This window comes from Harpia harpyja, chromosome 3, assembly GCF_026419915.1.
Source record: "Harpia harpyja isolate bHarHar1 chromosome 3, bHarHar1 primary haplotype, whole genome shotgun sequence".
NCBI lineage: Eukaryota > Metazoa > Chordata > Aves > Accipitriformes > Accipitridae > Harpia > Harpia harpyja.
Genome location: NC_068942.1, coordinates 67,552,395 through 67,572,133, shown reverse-complemented (window position 1 = coordinate 67,572,133; position 19,739 = coordinate 67,552,395). Strand labels below are relative to the sequence as shown.

Here is a 19,739-nt window from a genome sequence, read left to right as displayed (position 1 = left end):
CCATTTCTTGAGAATATTCATTGGAGGCTGGTACTGCTACTGCTGCAAACATGTAAGTGCTAACCACCATATATTGGCTTTTGTTTTAATAGCCTTTTAACCAACTTTGTTAATGGACTGAATGCAATTTAGATATGGAACTTGGCTAAAATGTAGCTTCAATTGGCTATTAAAATTTAAGAGCCAAGTAAGATAGCTAATTACAAAAAAGCTCCAGTGATAATGCTAAGCAGAATTAGTAATAGCAAATGACAGTCTGTCTAGTCTTATTCCCAAAGGGAAAGAAACTCTTAACTGAGAAGTCAACCAGACAACGTGCAGAAAACCTAATTGCATTACTGGTATTATGGCATCCCAAATCTGGCAGCTCACTGGGACAAAACAGTGAGTAAAGTCTGTCAAACTACTCAGGAAAGCAACTGACCCCCTTCTTAATGCTAGCTGCAACACGCATCGGGAATTATGTTATTACTTTATATTAACTTATTGGGAAATATTCCTGTAAAAATTATCAAATCAGCACCATCTAAAAAATATCTTATACCCATCCTGAATTTGATTCTCTCTCCAGATATTTTAGATTAGGGGAAAAAATATAAACAATCTGTCTGCAAAATGTTCAAGCACTAAAAGAAGCATTCTGTGCTTCATTATCAATATCCTCATTACACCATCAGCTGAAGTGCCGACTAGTTCTCCTGTGAAGATTTATCATGTATGGTGGCCACTTTGAAACATAGGTAGCAGAGTCTTTAACATTCCCTACTCAAGTGTCTCCCTGCTGTGCCTGTAAATGTCAGTCCAGTTTTTTCACGGCTGTGCGCACAGATTAGAAACAGCAGGAGAGCTTGGGAGTATGACTACAATACCAGTAAGGACACTTGTCTTCATGGCACTGCTCAAGTGATTCTTGGAATGCAGGACCCTGCTGTTTTCTAATATTTACACACAACTGGAGTCATCAAGAGCAGTAAATGCAGTCTAAAGGCAGCTTGCTTCTTTTGTGTTAGAGGCTTTACTTTCAAATGGGGATGTCAACAAAAACCTACTAAACCCTCCGCCTCTTATAAAGTGGTGTATTTCCCCATCACGGTTTTGCAGAACAGCAAAAACACATGTGTGCAAGCACATACTGTATGCAATACATACAGTAGTACTGCAGGTACTATCACAGCCTTCCACTTGGCTCATCCTGACTACCCTACACTTTAAACATCATTGAAGTTTACAGTGAGCCAGAGACATTCTTCCCTGTGAAGACTGTAGTTTTGCAGAGTCTCTTGTGAGCAGAGACAAGCCCTGAAACAACATTCACCTAGAATGGAAAGTGCCTTTTTTTTTTTTTTTTTCCCCAGAACATTTGCCACCAGTACAAACTTTTTCCAGGACATTTTGGGGGTGGGAAGAGGTAGGGGTGGCATATGAAATCTGCACCTCAAACCACTCTTTTCAAATATATGGAAACGTCTGTGTTTGTTGCATTTGGCTTTGGAAGCATAAAAAGAAAACACGCTCCTTGAAAACTTGGAAAGTAAAGAAAGGAAGTTTACCAGTAAATAAGTTACTAAAAAAAGTAAAATGTCAAACAACTGAAGTACAAAAGAATGACTTTGAGTATGCAAGACAAGAAAGAGAATACAATATGCTTTCCCGACAACGGTTCTTCAGAATAGGGTAACATACTGTTTGAACAAAATGATTAAATGAAGTCATTAAAATGATAGTTGGATTTGAGGAGTTTTAAATATGAGAGAGGCTTCAGCAGTCCTATTTTTACATCTGAAACAAAGAAAATGCTATGCTTAAAGTCATCAGCCACACTTTGCTAATAACCAGGAAAATGAGTCTGTATAGCAGTCAGAACAGAAATGAGAAGGCACTAGACTTTTTAAATATGTTATTCCAGTTTTATTTCAAAACAATGGATTCCCTTGTTTTCAAAACATAACCTCATCATTCATTCAACATTTTATGCTACAACTTATTTATTTCAGTGAGTAGCTACTCAGACATTACACAATCAAGCAAGCAGAGCACTGGACATCCACACAAATACACCACCCATTGGCTCATAACAATTCCTTTTGGTTTGCCAAACTTCGTAAAGCAGTCTCCTTGATAAGAATAATGTTCATGTCCAAATTAGATGTAATTTTGCAGTATCTAAGTGAAAAGTAGCGGTAAATTAAACACTGCATTTTTTGAATTGCAACTCTGACAAGACGACTCAAAGCCAAGCAAGAAAGTACTTTTAAGAAAGATTATGTGCTTCTCAACTACTAAAAAAAGGTAAACCATTATTTTGTTATGAGAAGCACGTGAGTCAAGCTTTCACTGGAACTAGATACTTCACAAAGTTATTCTTCAAAACTATAACTTTTGTAGCCTTTTCACTAACATAAAAAGAAATACTGAGGGGGGGGGCATCGGGTTTTGGTTGGTTCTTTTCTTGGCCCTGGGCCCTATGTCTGAAATTCTGGTCTCCTTGTTTTGAGAGAAACTCTGAATAATTGGAAAAGCGATACAAACACAAATACTATGCAAAAAAAAAAAGCAACCCAACCTAAAATTTGCTACCTGTCCTCCAAAGAATTGTTTAAACACATTATATAACAAACTAGAATGGAAGGATGTGATTTTTGTCCTATGTTCTCTTTTTTTAATTCAAACACTTGAGAAATATTTAAAAGATGTCTCTACCATTTTGGACTTCATCTCAGTGTACATCTAAGTGACTTCCAATAAGGCTTTACTCAAAATTAGAAGTCAGATGCAACACTGCTGTTCCTTATAAAATACCCATAATGAAACTAAATAAAGGCTTTATTTCTACATTATAAAGCAGAAAAAAGCACTTTCTTTCAGTTCACCTTTAAGATATGAATTTGTGTATATAAAGAATAAAAATGCATCCTCACTTCAAAGTTGGCAAAATTTTGCATTAGTATTTAAGTGTACATAAATTATGCAAATATTTTAATAAAACTTTTATTCTTCAAAAACAGGTACAAACAGCAGTCCATGTTTTTACAGGATTCATCATTTAAAAAAGGAAAGAAAAAGATTCCAGTGCTACAGTAACTGAAAAAACCCCAGAGATAAGCCAAAGAGCAACTTAATTTGCTCCATCTACTATTTACTTCTGGACTCTCTTTCTGGTTGCTGTGACTTTCTTGGGTTTTGGTGAGGTCATCTTCCGGGTTCTGGTAGCTACCGCATCTGCAATTAAAACAAAAAAAAAGACAAGACTTTCTATTAAAAAAAAATAACATAAATGGATCACAAGAAAATACTTGTAGTCTTTAAGAGGATAGATCAACTCAAATCATTCATTTAGTCTTGACGGGGGGGACAGGGGGACACATGACAGACTCAGAAGAATTACCACAATTTCTGGGCACCAATTTTCTCCTGAAAAACACGTACAATTCAACTTCTCGAACAGTAGCATTACATATAGTTGAGCCAATTTAATAGCTCAGCTCCACCAAAAGATGGAAGAATCAGATCCTCTTCAGAAGCTAAACCCCTCCTTCCTTCCCATGCACCAACTTTCAGTTCTATGATCCTGCCCAGTATTAAGCCATGTTTGGTGCTCTTTGGACCTTATAGCTAAGCTGATGCAGCTCCGTAACCTGGCAAAGAACTTTTTTTTGGTTTAGTATTCTCATAGTTCAGTGAGTTACAGCATCTTAGAGTGTTCTGAATGGAGCTTATACAAGGGGGGGGTGGAAGGCACACAGGTAGAAAAGAGGAAAATTTTTTTTTAGCAATGTCAAGCTGTTAAATCAGCTCAGCTATCAGTGCAACTTTACCTACAGATTTCAAGCTATTATTTGACAATATTTTATTAACAAAGGTAACGAACAGTGCCATCTAAATAAGATTCCTAACAAACCTGCCAGGCAGGTTGTTCAAAGAGACCATACTTAAATACAATAATAAAAAACTCCCTGCACTTTCATTCTTTCCTGCTCACTAGCAAGGAGAAGGGAAAAAAACCCCATACCACAGCTCACTTCCATGAATCACATTCAACTATAGTCACTTTGAGAAAAAATATTACATATAACAAAAATTGCTACTGTTTTCACAAATGCAGTAACAATTAAATGTTTTTCATCTCCTAGTCATGGTTTGGGGTTTTTTTTTAATTTTTTTTTTTTTTTTTAAATCCTGACTTCCTCCTTGAAGTCAGTTTGCCTAACTATTTAAGTTCTTGCTTGTAAAACTATATATAACTCTATCGTTCCTGTCAACTTCTTAATCTGCATTACTGACAAAGAAAAAAAAGGTAAAATTGAGTTTCATGGAAGACCTTAAGAAAGAAGCTGCTTGCATAAGACAACAGCATTTGAGCAGTATGAGTCAGATCATTCAAGCTCAATGAGTAAATTTGGGGGAAAGGAAGGAGGCAAAGAACAATGCAAAACAAACAAAAATAGTTTTCAGTCTACCCAAACCCAAAACCACACCAAGAAAAGCAATGATCTATTGCAAACAGTTTTGCTTTCGTGTTTGTTTGATTTTACATAATTTAATTTGCTCTTAAAATGTTGATTTGAAATTAAAAATACCAAAATTAACTTTGAAGTACTTTTCCATTCTTGAAAATGAAATGGAGATTCAAAAAATATTCTTGTTCCTTTTTTGTCCAAAAGCACTTGAGCATTCAACATAAAACTATAAATAAATTTTGTCAGACAACACAACGTTGATTAATAAATCACTTAAAAACCCCCCAAAACAATGGACAGCTCTGGTGAAAGTCTCTCATTGAGCAGAGCAGCTTTATCAATGACAGATCTGTTCCAGCAAAACACCACCACCATCTCCCAACTGCTATCTAAAAACCAAATCCATTCTGGTACCCTTACAAGTACTGGTCCCTAAAAGCTATACAAGCAGGTATCATAAACTAAAGTAGCAACTATGTAAATCATTCCTATTCCCAGCTAAATTCTGGTTTATCTTCAAGAATTAGTTTATAATTTTCAAAGTCACACAATATTTCAGCTGCTATAATTGTGAATTCTAGCAACAGACATGTCTTCTGAGTTTTCAAATTGAGTAGTCTTACTGGCATGTAGGCCAAGTTATCCTATCAACTGCATGAACCGTACCGGTTTTCCTCTCTCCATCCCTCCTGAGACTCTGTATTGCAACAGAAAGCAGAGAATGACCAAAGTTTTCTCTTCAAGAACAAACAATAACCTGATCTTTCTCCCTTTCATTAATCTTCACCAGTTTTGACTGAGGTAACTGATTTTTCTTCTCATCCAATCATAGACTGTATAATCAAATGCTGCAAAGATAGGTCAAATTCATGTTCTATTATCAGAAAGACTGTCGATATGAAAATGATGACCTTCGGTAGGAAAATACTACAGGTGTTTGTTTATAGAGAAAAAAGAAATGAGTTATCAGATTTTCATAGCTGTATTTCAGGAGTGTAATATTTCATGGTAGTCATAGACAATACAAGCAATTAAAGCTTACTAATTCCTAGTTCAGTAAGAGCTTACCCATTTCTAGTTGCTCATGCTGGAACACCAAAAAGGAGAAGAGAGCTACCCTGTCTCTGATTTTTCCTTTATCTTTATTGCATTAATGAGTTCTTTTCAAGGCTTTTCTAAATAAACCGTGATCATGGAGAATCTCTAAGTGAACCATAACAAAAAGGAAAAAAATCCTTGTCGTGGTTCTTTTATTCATAATTTCAAACTTAAGCAGCAGAAATACTCTCTTAAACTATCTGATTAATTATGTTAAACTCAGAATGACTGCTCTCAACTCATGTTTAGCTTCAAAGTTTGCAGCTATTTCAGAACTGAAGGTCTTCTATACCGAAAAGCTTGTCTGCATTTTCAAAATTAGTGAGCCTGATAACGTATATTGTCCCCTCCCCACAAACTTTTCTTGTGGGAGAAATGTCAGTTCTGTTTCTGAAAACAGTCCTGTGTGGGCAGCACCAAATAAGGACACAAACAAAGCTATTACAAGAAAAGGAGAGGGTTTTTATAAAGCAGATTAAACTGAATTAGGTTGAAACAGCAATTTAAATGAGGAAGAATTATATAGGCAAAAATAAACCAGATGGTGTCACTGCACAGCTTGTTTTGAGACTGGAACAAAGTTCAGCAGAGGCATAAAGAGTCCCACAGGCTCCAGAGGCATTATTAGACAAGTTGACTGTGATATCTGATCCTCTCCGTGTAAACAGTATTATAAAGCAACTTTACAAAAGAAACCCAGCAGTACTCTTTCAAGAAAATTCTGAGAAAAATGGAGGAAAAAAAAAAAATCAGGAGTGGTGATCATGGTTTCTAGCGCTTTAACACACACACACAAAAAAGGAATTTAATTTAACTAATTTATCTGAAAAAGGAAAAAAAATGGGAGAGAGATGTGGTGGAGCCTTTTGTACTCATCAAATGTGCAAAAGATTGCTGCATAAAATGAGAGCAATTTTCACGTCCACAGTGGATAGGACAACTAATAAGCTTAAGGGAAATTCATATTAGGTACTAAAAATATCAAAAGAAAATACTCTGCCTTATCAAACCCTTTTCAGTAGTAAGGATAGTTAAGTATTACAAGTGGTGTTGACCAGGGATATTTTAGAATCTTAATCATAGAGGTTTTAAGAGAAAATATTGGTATGTATCAAGATTAACAAAGATGTAGATAGATAAGCCTGTCCTTCGGCTGGTGTATAAAGCAGATCACCTCTTGATGTCCCTTCTCATCTTGTTTTCCGATTCTACATACACCATTTTAGAAACACACAAGTCTTATGAGTAAGAGAAATAAAACTGTACTCAAGTCAAAAAATGAAAGTTTCTATAAAATGACAGAGGTTCCTTTGGTAAAAATAAGCAGACACCAGAGACCTAAGTTTCCCACTTAATTGCCTGCTTTGATGGAAATGAGGACAGCGAGAGATTCTGAGCATGAAAACACAGCTACCGAGCAGATGAAATCAGGTACGACTTAGGTGTGAATGGTGACTTATAGGTTACATCATAGGCTAGAATATTTTAAAACAGAAGCACATACAGATTTTAGACTCCAGGCAAACATCAAGTAAGTGAAAAACATCTAGCAGCAGGCACGCGGGAGGTTAGTAACTGCATCACTTGCATATGCTGAATTTACACCGGACAAAGACTGAGTACGTGCCAGTCTCTATAATGGCCGAAGAGTTCCAGCAATTCTAGTCTACACAAGCTCTTCAACTAAACTTGTAGTAATCATCATTAAACACTGCTAACATCTTTCACCCTCAAAAGAAGCACATGCCATCAAGTACGTTGATCAGACACTGCAAGGTTTCCTTTCTTAAAAAAAAAAAAATCCAATGGGTGTGCACACGTGTGCATAATCTCACACACACACTTTGCTATATGTTTCTCTCTAAGAAACAAAGGTCAATAAATCTGGAATGTTGGACCATGTGGTGAAGAGTTCTCAAGTGGTTTCTGGAAGAGATGTTCTCAGACTAGTATCCACATAGATGGAGCTTAATTATCATTTCTCTATAGACACCCAGTGTGCCACAGCAGGACAGTCTTATGACAGAACTGACATTTCTTTAATAGTGGCAACTTCATGCCACATAGATTGAATTGCCACAGTTAACCTGAGAAGTGATGAAGTAGGAATGAGAGGACTGCTAACCTAACACAAGTCTCCCTAGTCAACTAGATGCAACCTTGCATATGCCACTATATCAGAACTCAGTGCAATAAATTAATCCAAGACTGTGTTTTGTTACTAATTTAAGTAACTAATTGTGGACTTGTAATTTCCAAAGGAGACAAATTTAACACTGTCAGTTCTTCAAAATTCTTCCGCTGACCCCAGTATCGCTTTTGTCTTGCAAAATGTGCTTCGGTCATATTTCAGCGGTCTTTGATCATATCAAATAACCAAGTCATTTTGCTGGATTGCTCCCTAGGAGACCTTTTTCCATCAACTGCCCCTTAAAAGGGTTCTACAATCAGCAAACTGAAAAGGGAAAACAAGAGAATGGAACCCATACAATTGCTATTTACATATGGAAGGAATAAGAAGAAAAACAAATAGCATTGGAAGCTGAAAGACTACACTCAGCATTCAGCTGCAAACATCAAATGGGAAGTGAAGCCAGGTTGTGCAGCATCTAATAAGATTTAAGCATTACACTAGTCCACCGTTCTCAAATCAGTTTGGGCAGTTTGAATATGGTGCCAAGGAAGAGCTACTTTTCTTTTAAGAAGATGAAATAAGGAAGAGTATGTAGTTTCCCAACTCAGCCAGGCAACCCTGCATGGCTGATAAAACCTTGTAGTGTAACACTTCTCAAACACAAATTTTTCAGTACTTTGAAGGCTGTTGAAGCAACTGCAAGGGCGGCAAATAGTAGTTTTGGTTAGTTGGCTTGTTCTCTTTTCTCAGCAGTTCTTCTCTACAAAAATTCAGAAATATGATTCCAAAAAAAGAACAGAGAGACCAGAAGAATGCAAATATGGACTTGAATTCCAGGAAATATATGATTGCAGGGTGGGGATGAGAGAGAAGAAAGTAAGTTTGTATAGTTATGGGATGGGGTTTGGCTTTAGGTACTCCTTCTTCCAAGTCCTCTGTTTCCTGCAACAAATTAAGCTGATACCTTCCCATATAATAATATGGAAAAACATCAGGACAGAAGAATGTATTATTTGATGCCTGTGTATTTCCTAAAGATAACATTGAATCTATGAGTGTCCTTTTAAAAATTTTAATAAAAAATTGTTCCAGATAAAACTGAAACTGATTTACTTCTATTTGTAAGCATTTCTTTACTGAAGACTTTCCTAAACACAATTGTACATACACATATAGATCAGTAGTCACATGCAGCATGTGTTTAAAAATAGCCCTCCTCTCCACCACACAGTGATTTGCAGGAGGAACAAAGTTTCATTCAAATATATTACTTGCAATCTTGAAAAAGATTAGTTCCCTGTAAAAAACTAAGTCATTGCAGTACAATTTTTCTTTCTTTCCTGTAGAAAAATTTCACTTGCAAATTTTATATCCAAGTTTGAATTCCAACACTTGTTCAGCATACTGCAATACATCTTCAGGTCACAGAAAAACAACAAAAAAGCAGACATCACTTGTTATTCTTAAATGATTTAGTTCTACATGTAAAGTCATTATACAAAACCTTACCCCATGGAAAATTTTCCTCAGAGTGGTTTTTTGTTTTGTTTTGTTTTAATTTAATCCTTTTTATTAGCAGCAAACACAAGAAAGTCCCATGAAGTGTAGCGAGGAACTTAAATGTATTTACATCTTAAATGTGCTTTAAGTGCTAGAAGTTGTCAGAAGAGATTGTACAGAAATAAGCTTAAAATATAAAGGAAGACTAAGTAGAAAACTGTGTTCCAAGCAGACACAGGAGTAAATAGGAACATTCCCATGCTTTACATCTCAGACATTAATTTTGCCTCTTTATTATTATAAGTAGCACATGTTCAAGGTGCTTCTCAGTGAATTTCTCACTTGCAAATTGTCAAGGAAAACCATTATTCAGGAAGAACCACAAAGATATATTCAGTTTAGATCTAATTTATTTTAACCTTCCTACCCATAATATTTAAGGATCTTTATACTTAAAAATCACCTCCTAGCACACCTCTTCTAATTTAAATAGCTTTTGAAGATCCTCAAACAATTTTGGGACATGCCATAAAAAGACAGATCACTTCATATCGCGTTTTGAGTATACTTAATGCAAAATACAGAAGCAAGTTTGTCTATTTCTGACAACTGAGAGCAGTATTTCTCTGCTCTAAAACCTGAATATTCCTGTTAATTTCTAGGTACAACATAGCAGCACATGCTTTTAACTTCTAAAACCAACTCACATAACTCTCATACTAGAGCATTTAACTTGCAACATTCCTGAGACAGGTAAGGGAAGGCTAAGAATGGCACAGAAAGGGACAGATCTTTTGGTGACTAGTCACAGAGACAGATACACTGTTTTGAGACTAACATCCACTTACTCCTGGAGCCTGTTACAGATACTAGTCAATACCAAATCCTTCACAAGAAGGAACAGATGAGTAACAGACAATTGGAACTATCATAAAGTACAGGTTTTGCTGAAAATGTTTGTGTTAGGGTATAAAATTAAGAGGTAAAAATCTACCTACAATGTGGGCATTGGTGCAGAGTAGAAAGACAAGTAACAAGTGGTGCCATAAACAAGCTCAAAAAAACTCGTATGATTTGCTTTCTCCTATAGCTTGATGACAAGGCCAATAATTCTCTAAATAAGAAAATGAGCCTACGTGTACATTTAATCCAACATTAAGTAATAAATCTTGAATAAAGGAAAAAAAAATATTTCTAAGACAATAACCCAGATAATTATTTATGCAAAGCCATGCAATGTAAATAAACATAAAGCTAAGTACCTATTAATTGAGAAATACTGTTAAACCTCCATTTTGGAATGCCTTCTAACCAATGCATCAGTATGACTGTTTTCGTATCGGAGCTGTTCACATAGTTTGTTATTTATACTGCAAGAGTAACCAAAGACCCCAGTTAAGGCCTTACGATGCTAGATGTTATCCAGCAATACAGATATGCACAATTCCTACCCCAAGCAGTATTGACTATTAAAAAAATACTTTAAAAAAATACAGTACTTCCATTGTCATGTCTACTGTAGTATTTTTCTCTACACTGTCCCAATTAATAAACCCCAAATTGTTTAAAAAAATTCACAACAGAAAATTAAAAAGGCTGGTATAAAAAAAATCTATTCTAAAAAAATCTGTATTTCTATAACCCAAACTTCATCAACCCCCAAATTAAAAAAACCTGCCAGTGGTAGAGGTTTTATCTCTATTGGTAGCTTTGAACCTAGGATTATTTATAAATTCTCATGAAACACTTATTTTTCCAGAATTTATGTCATTTTCATTGAAGTTCCTTATACTAGCTGCCTATTCCATATAAACTGATTGAAAATAAGCATATTAGTCCTATTAATATTACGCAGTACACCCCTGCAGAACTGTGGGTGGATACATACAGTGTATACCAAAATTTGGTATTCTGCTTTAACAGTATGATCACTTATAAGCCTGTATATTTTACTATCATACATAAAGGCAGGTAATACTGAAAATGGAGCTGTAAGAGTGTGAAAAATACTTTTCGTTTAAATAGAAATCATCTCTTCTGACAGCATTTTTCCTGGTGGAGAGACATTGACCAATATAATACTTCAACGTCATCCATATTACCTTAAAAGGGATACCTCTTAAAGTTCCAGCTTTCAGGAAAGCGTATGGGTTCCAGTTACCACAGGAAAAAAAGAGGAAACTGATAACATGCTAATTTAAACAGAATTTAAGAGTTCCACAAAGTTTTGTGCATCTTATTTCAGAAGTACAACAAAGCTTGTTTCTTGAGGGCTTTCTGAAATTCTGTTTCTATAAAAGAGTCTAACACTCTTGCTTGACAGCTCCAGAAACACCGATGGCTGACATGATTGAAAGAGATGGCCTTTAATGAACTCATCTGAAGTGCCCACTCTTACGCTGAGAACAACCAGAGGGAGCAGACAGAAAAAGCAAGAATTTCAAGATGCCTGTCCTTTCTCAGTGCCATTCTTCCTTCCCCTTCCACCAAGCCTGGGGGCTCCCCAGCCTCAGCAGTAGCAGATTTCATTACTGGCACAGTCCCTGCAGCCACTGAGCACCCTGGTGTACTGAAACTGCTGCACAGCTGATCAGGATCTTTTTGGGCCGACTAATCTTTTGGAGTGGATTAGACAAACTGCATAGTCAGATGTGATTAATGCTGATTAGCTGAACAGCAAGAGGCTGCATAGGTCTTCTTGCCACTGTTTTAAGTCCAAATACTCACGAGATGTTGTTTGAACACCTGAAGAGTAACCCCTATCTGGCCATATTTATCCCCTTTTAGAAACCAATGAAATAGCATTTCAAAAACTTTTTAAATGTTCCTGTATGACTAAACTTCAATTTCTACAATTAAGATGTATCAAGAAATTATCAATTTTATTGGACAGTGAACTTTAGGGTATTTTTTTAGCCACAGGACTAATCCTGTAACAGAGAAACAATTCCATGGTAACATAAAACTAGTCAGATTTTGAAACAGTTTTAAGTATTTCTATAATAACCAGCTATTTTCAATTTATCAAAAGCATCAAAATCATAAGATTATGAAACAGTTGCCCTTTCCTTCAACACAGATTTATGAATCATGTAATAAGTGGTAAAGTTTTTAATTCCAAATTTGGAGAGAACAAAATGAGTAAGTACATGTATCACTTTTCACCTGAAATCATTTGATATACTCCCCCCACTTGGTATTCATTAAATTGGGTTGTATAAAAAGGTGAAATTAGAACCATTTCACCTGTAACTCCATTGAATTGGCAAGAGGAGGTTTAAATTGAAGCTCCACCACTCATTTTAACCACTGGATGCTGAAAATATATATAGCCTCCTAAATAGCTTTACTTAGTCTGAAAAAACTTAGCATTTACAAAAAGGTGATGCTTTTTGGTGATGCAAATTGGATTGCAATTCCTCAAGTTCTTTTTCATGTCTATCTATGAGAATTTCAATCTACAATCCCAGAAAAAAAGAAATATAATATGGAATATAAAATGAAAGTATATTGTGCTCATGTGTATCATCAAATCACAACCAGAAAATAATCAGCTGTATTAAATATTTTGTTATAAGGTCTTAAATAAAATCTAAAATGCTAAAACTATGAATAAATGTCAGCATCATATCAAGTAATTCTACTTTCTTTCAAGGAAAAACAATCTAATTAACACTTTTTCAGCCAATGACAAACTAGAAAATTCATAATAAATTGAAGTCAAGAATTCAAAAGGCATTCAAGTAAGAGAAATAATCACTGATTTTAATGATCAGAATTCTGTAATGTGAACAGCTGAAAATGAACAGAGCAGTGTCACCTTCTGGAACAACATTAGCTTAATTACTTGTACTTTGTACCATACTGTTTGAGTAAATATACTAGGGTAAATCCATAACTTACCAATAATATTACTGTCTTGGAAATATTAGATTTACCATCCTGCCACACTCCTTCATCAAACCTTTTTTAAACAAGCGGATTTGTCTGGGGGTAAACTCCAGTGCTACTGCTTTATTATTTTTAGACTACTTGACCACAGAAAGCTTCTGCTCTTTTACTTAAAAGTCTGAATCAAAAATTCCTTAGGAAAAACATCTTTGTAATTACTTGAATTCAGTTCTCATCTACACGAAGGTGTTAGAAGGTTAGATCCAGAAAACAGTTTGACTGGATCCTCACCATAAGCTTACCCTATACAGATCTACTGAAGATTCCTGATCTTGGACTTACAATAATCCTACTTTATCTGTCCATGACTTTTTCCAGACAACACTGAAACTATGCTAAACTATCTGAAAAGTAGCTTTAGCATTTTATATCTTTATAGCTGATCCTTTCTTCAACTTTATTTAAACTTGCTTTTAGAAGCTGCTGCTGCTAGCCCCTGGCTTTAACACACTGTGATGAAGAAGTCCTGGGGAGTCAGCATATTCTGACAATGAGTTGGACAAGACGGGAGGGCAAAAATGAGAATGGAGGAGAGAATGAATGACAGCAAAAGAACGGAGTGCAACAACCACTTTTTATCACCTAGCATTTCTACCAGCTTTAGGCAGCATGTAATTGGAGAGTATACCTTTCTTACACAGACGGTTTAAATATTTCAATTTTATTAATCTAAAAAGAAATTATTTACAATCAAAAGCACTTGAATTGCTAAAAGGTAAACAGTTGTATTGGATATATGTGGCCATGTGGCAGGGTTTTGGTAAGCTGGGGTCAGCTACAGGGGTGGCCTCTGTGGGAAGAGGCCAGGCTCTGTCCTGTGCCTGACACAGTCCTTTCCAGCTGGCTCCAAAACAAACCCACTGTAGGTCAAAGTTGAGCCCAACTTGTTTGTGACACGTCTGTGAAAACATTTAAGAAAGGGCAAAAACCACTGGACAGGCAGGCGGGGGGTGGCGGTGCAGGGAGGAGAGTGAAAAACAGCAGAGGGAACACCAGGGTCAGAGAAGGAGTTGGTGCTCCACAGCATCAGAGCAGATATTCCCTGTAGCTCGTGAAGCACCCAGGATGGAACAGATATCCCTGCAATTCATGGGAAAGCCCACACTGGAGGAGATGGATACTTCCTGAAGGAACTGGACCACAGTTTTTTCCCCTGAAGGACTGCAGCCCAAAAGAGAGAGCCCACACTCGAGCAGGATAAAAATGTGAGGAGGAAGGAGCAGCAGAGAGAAAATGTTATGTACTGACCGTAACACACTTCCTCTCCATGCCCCCTGCACTGCTCAGGGCATGAGGTAGAGTCTAGAGTGAAGAAGTTAAGTTGAGCTTGGGAAAAGGGGAAGGAAAGGTGGTGTTTTAATGTTTGTCTTTGTCACTACCCAAATTTATTTTAATTGGCAATAAATTAAATTTATTTTCCCCAAGTTGAGTCTGTTTTGCGCAAAACAGTAAGTGGTAAACAGTCTCCGCATCTTTGTATCAACCCATCCGTTTTCTCATCCTATTTTCTCCTTTTGTCCCACTGAGGAGGGGAGTGAGTGGCTGGGTGGGAGTTTGGCCTTTAGCCAGGGTTAACCTACCACACCAGTACACGTGACTGTGAGAGCATTCTTTTGACTTACTAGAAGAAGTAGGTTTCTTTTTTTCTGGACTTCCTGTATCTTCCATTTCTGCTTCAGTGCTCTCATTGGCTGTAGCTGCTGCCTTTCTTTTTTTCTTTAAAAGGAAAAAAAAAAAAAAAGCAACTGAACTCAAGAGCAGAAAAGACCACACAAAGTAGCAAGTACCTTATCCTCACAAGTACCTTATCCTCAGAGGTATCCCCCAATTTTAAGTATTATTTCTTCATGTATTATAAAACATCTCCAGTTGCAGAGAAAATCTATTCATATATTAATGCAAGAATACTAATACTAGGCAATAGACAATTTAAAAGTTCAGTTCCCCTATCTGCAGTTCTCATTAGGAGTTGAAATTTTAATGTATGAAAACACAAGTTTTTATGATCAAAACCAGGTTTTTTTATTTACACTGAATAACTGTTACAAAAGGAGCAATCTGAAAAATCTTAAAAGAACACAGAATAACATTTTACCCAAAGTTGATGTTAATTGCTTTTAAAAAAAGCAATTACACCTCATTAAATTCAAGTTTATCTGGATCCTTGCTTCTTAAGGCTTTCTTTGCACAGCTTAAAAGTAGCTAATACCCACTGACAGTACATTATTATTTTTTCTAATAGCAACTATGGGTTCTGTTCCAAAGAGAGGTACTTGGGAAACATGAAGTCTATTCAAGGTACATTATCTTAAAACCTCTAAATGGATAGAACTGTTATTATCTGTGTATTACAATTAATCTTACTATTGCAAAGTATTCTTAAGGTGGTTATGGAAAGATTATTTTTTTTAAAGCCATGTAATTTTTGCAAAGTATGAGTTGACTTGTACCTGTATCAGACCTAGAAGGTAACTTTGATGAACACTGGAAGAGTTTATCTTTTCCTTTTTTTTTTTTTTTTTTTAATTGTGTGAGACTAGAGCTTTACTAATACAGCTTTAAAAGTGGCTACAACTTCACATAGCTCATGAGAGAAAGGGAGAGTGCATTACATCTTTCCTTTCCAAAGTGTTGCTTCATGATTACCATCTAAACCCTGCTGGGCTGAACAGATTGGTTCGATAATTACATACAATAACTGCAGTGGGCAGGTAACCCTCAGCTGGCACAGGGCAGCTCCCCTGTGAGAACTTCCATATGCAAACTGCACTGATGGAGTACATTAGGTACATCTTTCCTGCCGGTGCACAGGCCTGATTACCGCCAGCCAAGACTCCAAGGTTAGCATGTCAGCAGATTTGTGATGCATTAGGCAGGAATAAACACAGACACTTTTGTTCATTCTGACCAAAATTAAGGAGGACTATTTCAGCGCTGTACTGCTTTTATATGAGAGATAATGCATTCCTCCCAATTGTACTAGAAAACATTTTAAACACTCATCAGAAAAACAGATATCCAATACACACTACACAAAAGCAAAATGCATTTATCTTGTTTCCAAGCTTATTTAATAAAAAGTGGTTTCTTAATCTTGATGCAGGTGAATTACATAGCAGTAGAAATCAGGCAGCATTCATCTGACAAAAGCAACACCTGCACAACTGAAGCTGAACATTAGAAGGAACCACAAATCACTAAGATCCCTATTTTTCCAGTTTAGTTTACTTCCAATATTTCCCAGCAACTCTTCAGCACTAAACAAAAGTATGATGTGGTCCTTGCCCTAAATAATTTAGTTAAGAGCTCCAGATACTTCCTTCAACACATGGTACTGTTAGCTTCTTGGTTTCCTATAACTGTTATAAAATATCACACACACAAACTAACATGCATTTACTATACAGGAAAAACAAAACAAAACCAACCTCCAGCAGAACTGTGGACTGTGTTTCATTTACTTATACATCTGGGGAAACTTCAGTCATGATATAGAAAATAAAATGTTAACTTTTAATATAGCAGACATCTGTGAGTTTTAGCCAGACACCAATACTGGAGAACAACTTAGATTCCAGAACAACCGTGCTTATATGCAACATATAATGCACATCATGGCTCAACTAGCTATACAAGCTGAAAGCACAGGAGAATCCTACATTTCAGGAATTTATTTACACAGAAGTTAGAAATATCGTCTCCTAGCTATGAAATAGCTTAACTTCAGAACACCAAACAACACTGTTTTAAGAAAGTATTATGGTAGATTGCTCCAAAGGAATTGAAGAGTAGGTGTCTTAAGACCTGTTGTGATTAAAAGATCAGTACAGCCAAAATGCCATAAATACTTTATATTAGAGGTCACCATTTTCTCAAGGGTGGATGTCAGACTGCATTTTTCTTTTCCAAATTAGACATTAAGCATGCCAAAAGAAATTCAGCACATGCTAGAAGATACTGGCTTTCAGAGGCAAGATGCTACTGATCAGTGGTAAATTAACTTTATGGAAAGCAGTTTCTAACAGACTTTGGAATTTGGAGCTTATCTTTAAAACACTCAGTCATCAAGCTGAACTTCCTGTCACAACTGAAAATACATATAATTTTAATTGGCATTCTGTGTTCTTCCTTTCTTCCTCTGTGTATCTAAGTGTCCAGCTATTCTCAACTAGCACAAATTGTCTTCCTGTTCTCCTAGCCTCTCATAATGATGATAATGATAATAATGTCTGATACCCCCGGAAGAAAAACCTAGTAGCATGAGTTCCCAAACATATATTCTGGGAAGGAGGACATCCTGCTGAAGACCCTCCTTCCATTCATTCTTGAACAAAAGTGCAAAATATGCCCTTGAAAGGTAGACTGACACAATCTGTTCTTCTACCCTAGCCTACACCACAGCTGTTACAAGGCCTAGAAAATCCAACATAGAAGGAAGAGTCAACTGTCCTGGTATTTGGTCAAAAGCAAGCAGGCTATGCCAACCTGATTTCAAGCAATCAATCTTATTCTGTCTGGACACTCTAGCAGTAGCTGGCGTGAAGTAGCTAGCATGAAGTCCACTGCAATATGAAGTGGTCAGCTGAAAACACTTACTCAAATGGGCCAGTAACACATTATTTTATGTAAGTGCCTGAACATATTTGTGACAACTGAGCAAGATGACCATGCATATGCTTCCTCAAACTTAAAAAAAAACAAAAACAAAAACAAAACAAAACACACACACAACAAAACCAAAAAAAGAGCCCCACATAACACCCAAATCCCCACTAAAACCCAATGTAAAAGCTAACTCCTAATTGATGCTAGTAGGTAAGAACCTATGGAAAAAGTATTATCCCACCCTTTGGGAATGGTCTTAACTGATATTGGCTAAAGAAATAAGATTTTTGAATTTTTATTCCATTGGAAATGTGCACCAGCCATCTCTGCTGGACAAGGACATTAAAGGTCACAGATGTTGGCTCTGCAGCAGGCCAACTTACTCAGCAAAGAAACCAGCCAACCATTAAACACATTATTTTTTCCCCCCCAAAACACACATCTCAAACCATGTTGATCCACAGGGGGAACAGAAGAATTTATGCCAATGAACTCTTCGTTTGGACAGTTCTTTACACTCAGTTCAACAGAAAATATTAGTATAAAGATGACGGCTGTATGATTTTAACCAAAGTACTTTTTGCTGGGCAAAAAGAAGAAAAGCTGGACATATATACTCACAAGACTTTAAAATCCTACAGCTTTTTTTCTTTTGTGCTTTTTGTCCATCTTTAACACACTGCTGATCATGTCACTAAACAGGCAGAATTCTTGTGCTATTATTCTGTATTATAATTCTCAGTTGCCTGGTTCATAAATTGCCCACTTGTTATTAACAAATGCAAATAAACAAGTAATAAATGCATTTTGAAGTGTGGGATAATAATAATAATAATAATAATAGGCCTGTTGTGATAGGAACAAGGGGTAATGGTTTTAAACTAAAAGAGGGTAGATTTAGACAGACATAAGGAAGAAATTTTTTATGATGAGGGTGGTGAAACACTGGCACAGGTTGCCCAGAAATGTGGTAGATGCCCCGACCCTGGAAACATTCAAGGTCAGATTGGACGGGGCTCTGAGCAACCTGAAGATGTCCCTGCTCATTGCAGGGGGGTTGGACTAGATGAACTTTAAAGGTCCCTTCCAACCCAAACCATTCTGTGATTCTATGATTTATTGTTCCATTATTTGTCCTTTTTTAATTGTTATTATAAACCATTTTAACATACAATTTCCCTAAGGCTTAAAAAGTTCTTACGCTGTATTCAAATGGGAGTCCAAATCTAGAGTTCAAGGCTTCTTAAATACAAGGAATAAAATACCCCTAGCCTACCACTATAATTAAGACTCATAAATAACATATTAGATCACAGTGAATTCAATATGTGAATTCCAGAATCAAATACTTAGTTTTAAGTATACATCTTTATGCCAAGCTTTGAACTAGCCACAGAAAGGGAACTAATATGAAACAAAAACTAAACTTATTTTACCTTACATGTATTTTGACCCATCTGGAGTTTTTCCAATTTAAAGAAAATAAGTAAATTAACTGAATGTTCATCTGTTCAAATGTCATTACAACTATATACACACATTCTGTTATCCAAGATATTATCTACTATGAAAGCACACCTATAAATATCATTCTGTATTAAGTTTTAGTAACAATTAGTGAAGTTAAATTAGAGAAATAATGCGTAAGAGTAGAACTTTATCAAACAAACATTTCAATATTTGCTTATTTCCTACTGGATGCAGTTATGACACCTACTTCCAATACCACTTTAACTCTTACTTAACTCAAAAAAATGCCATAAAAGCTGACATAAATTTTTAGAATAAAAACCTTTTGCACGGGATTTGTTTTCAAGTCTCCATTTTCTGACAAGCCAAAGTCAAGTACTCCATCATCTTTTTGCCCAATGGCCTTAAGACCTTGCAGAAGTATTTCTCGGAAATGCTGATAAACAGGTTTCTCTTCATAGCTCAGGAGCTTTACCTTTTCCATATATTTGGCTATTTCATCTAAAGAAATGGTACCTCCAATT

General features: G+C 36.1%; 1 protein-coding gene across 1 annotated transcript in view; it reads right to left on the bottom strand.

Moving 5' to 3' along the window:
- Positions 1 to 1,520: 1,520 nt before the first annotated feature.
- The window catches only part of VRK1 (VRK serine/threonine kinase 1), a 38,360-nt gene continuing 20,141 nt past the window's right edge, over positions 1,521 to 19,739 (bottom strand). Inside the window, 3 exon segments of the mRNA XM_052783112.1 lie at positions 1,521 to 3,219; positions 14,763 to 14,856; positions 19,538 to 19,716. Of these exon segments, the coding sequence (XP_052639072.1) occupies positions 3,137 to 3,219; positions 14,763 to 14,856; positions 19,538 to 19,716 (356 nt within the window). The 3' untranslated portion in view covers positions 1,521 to 3,136.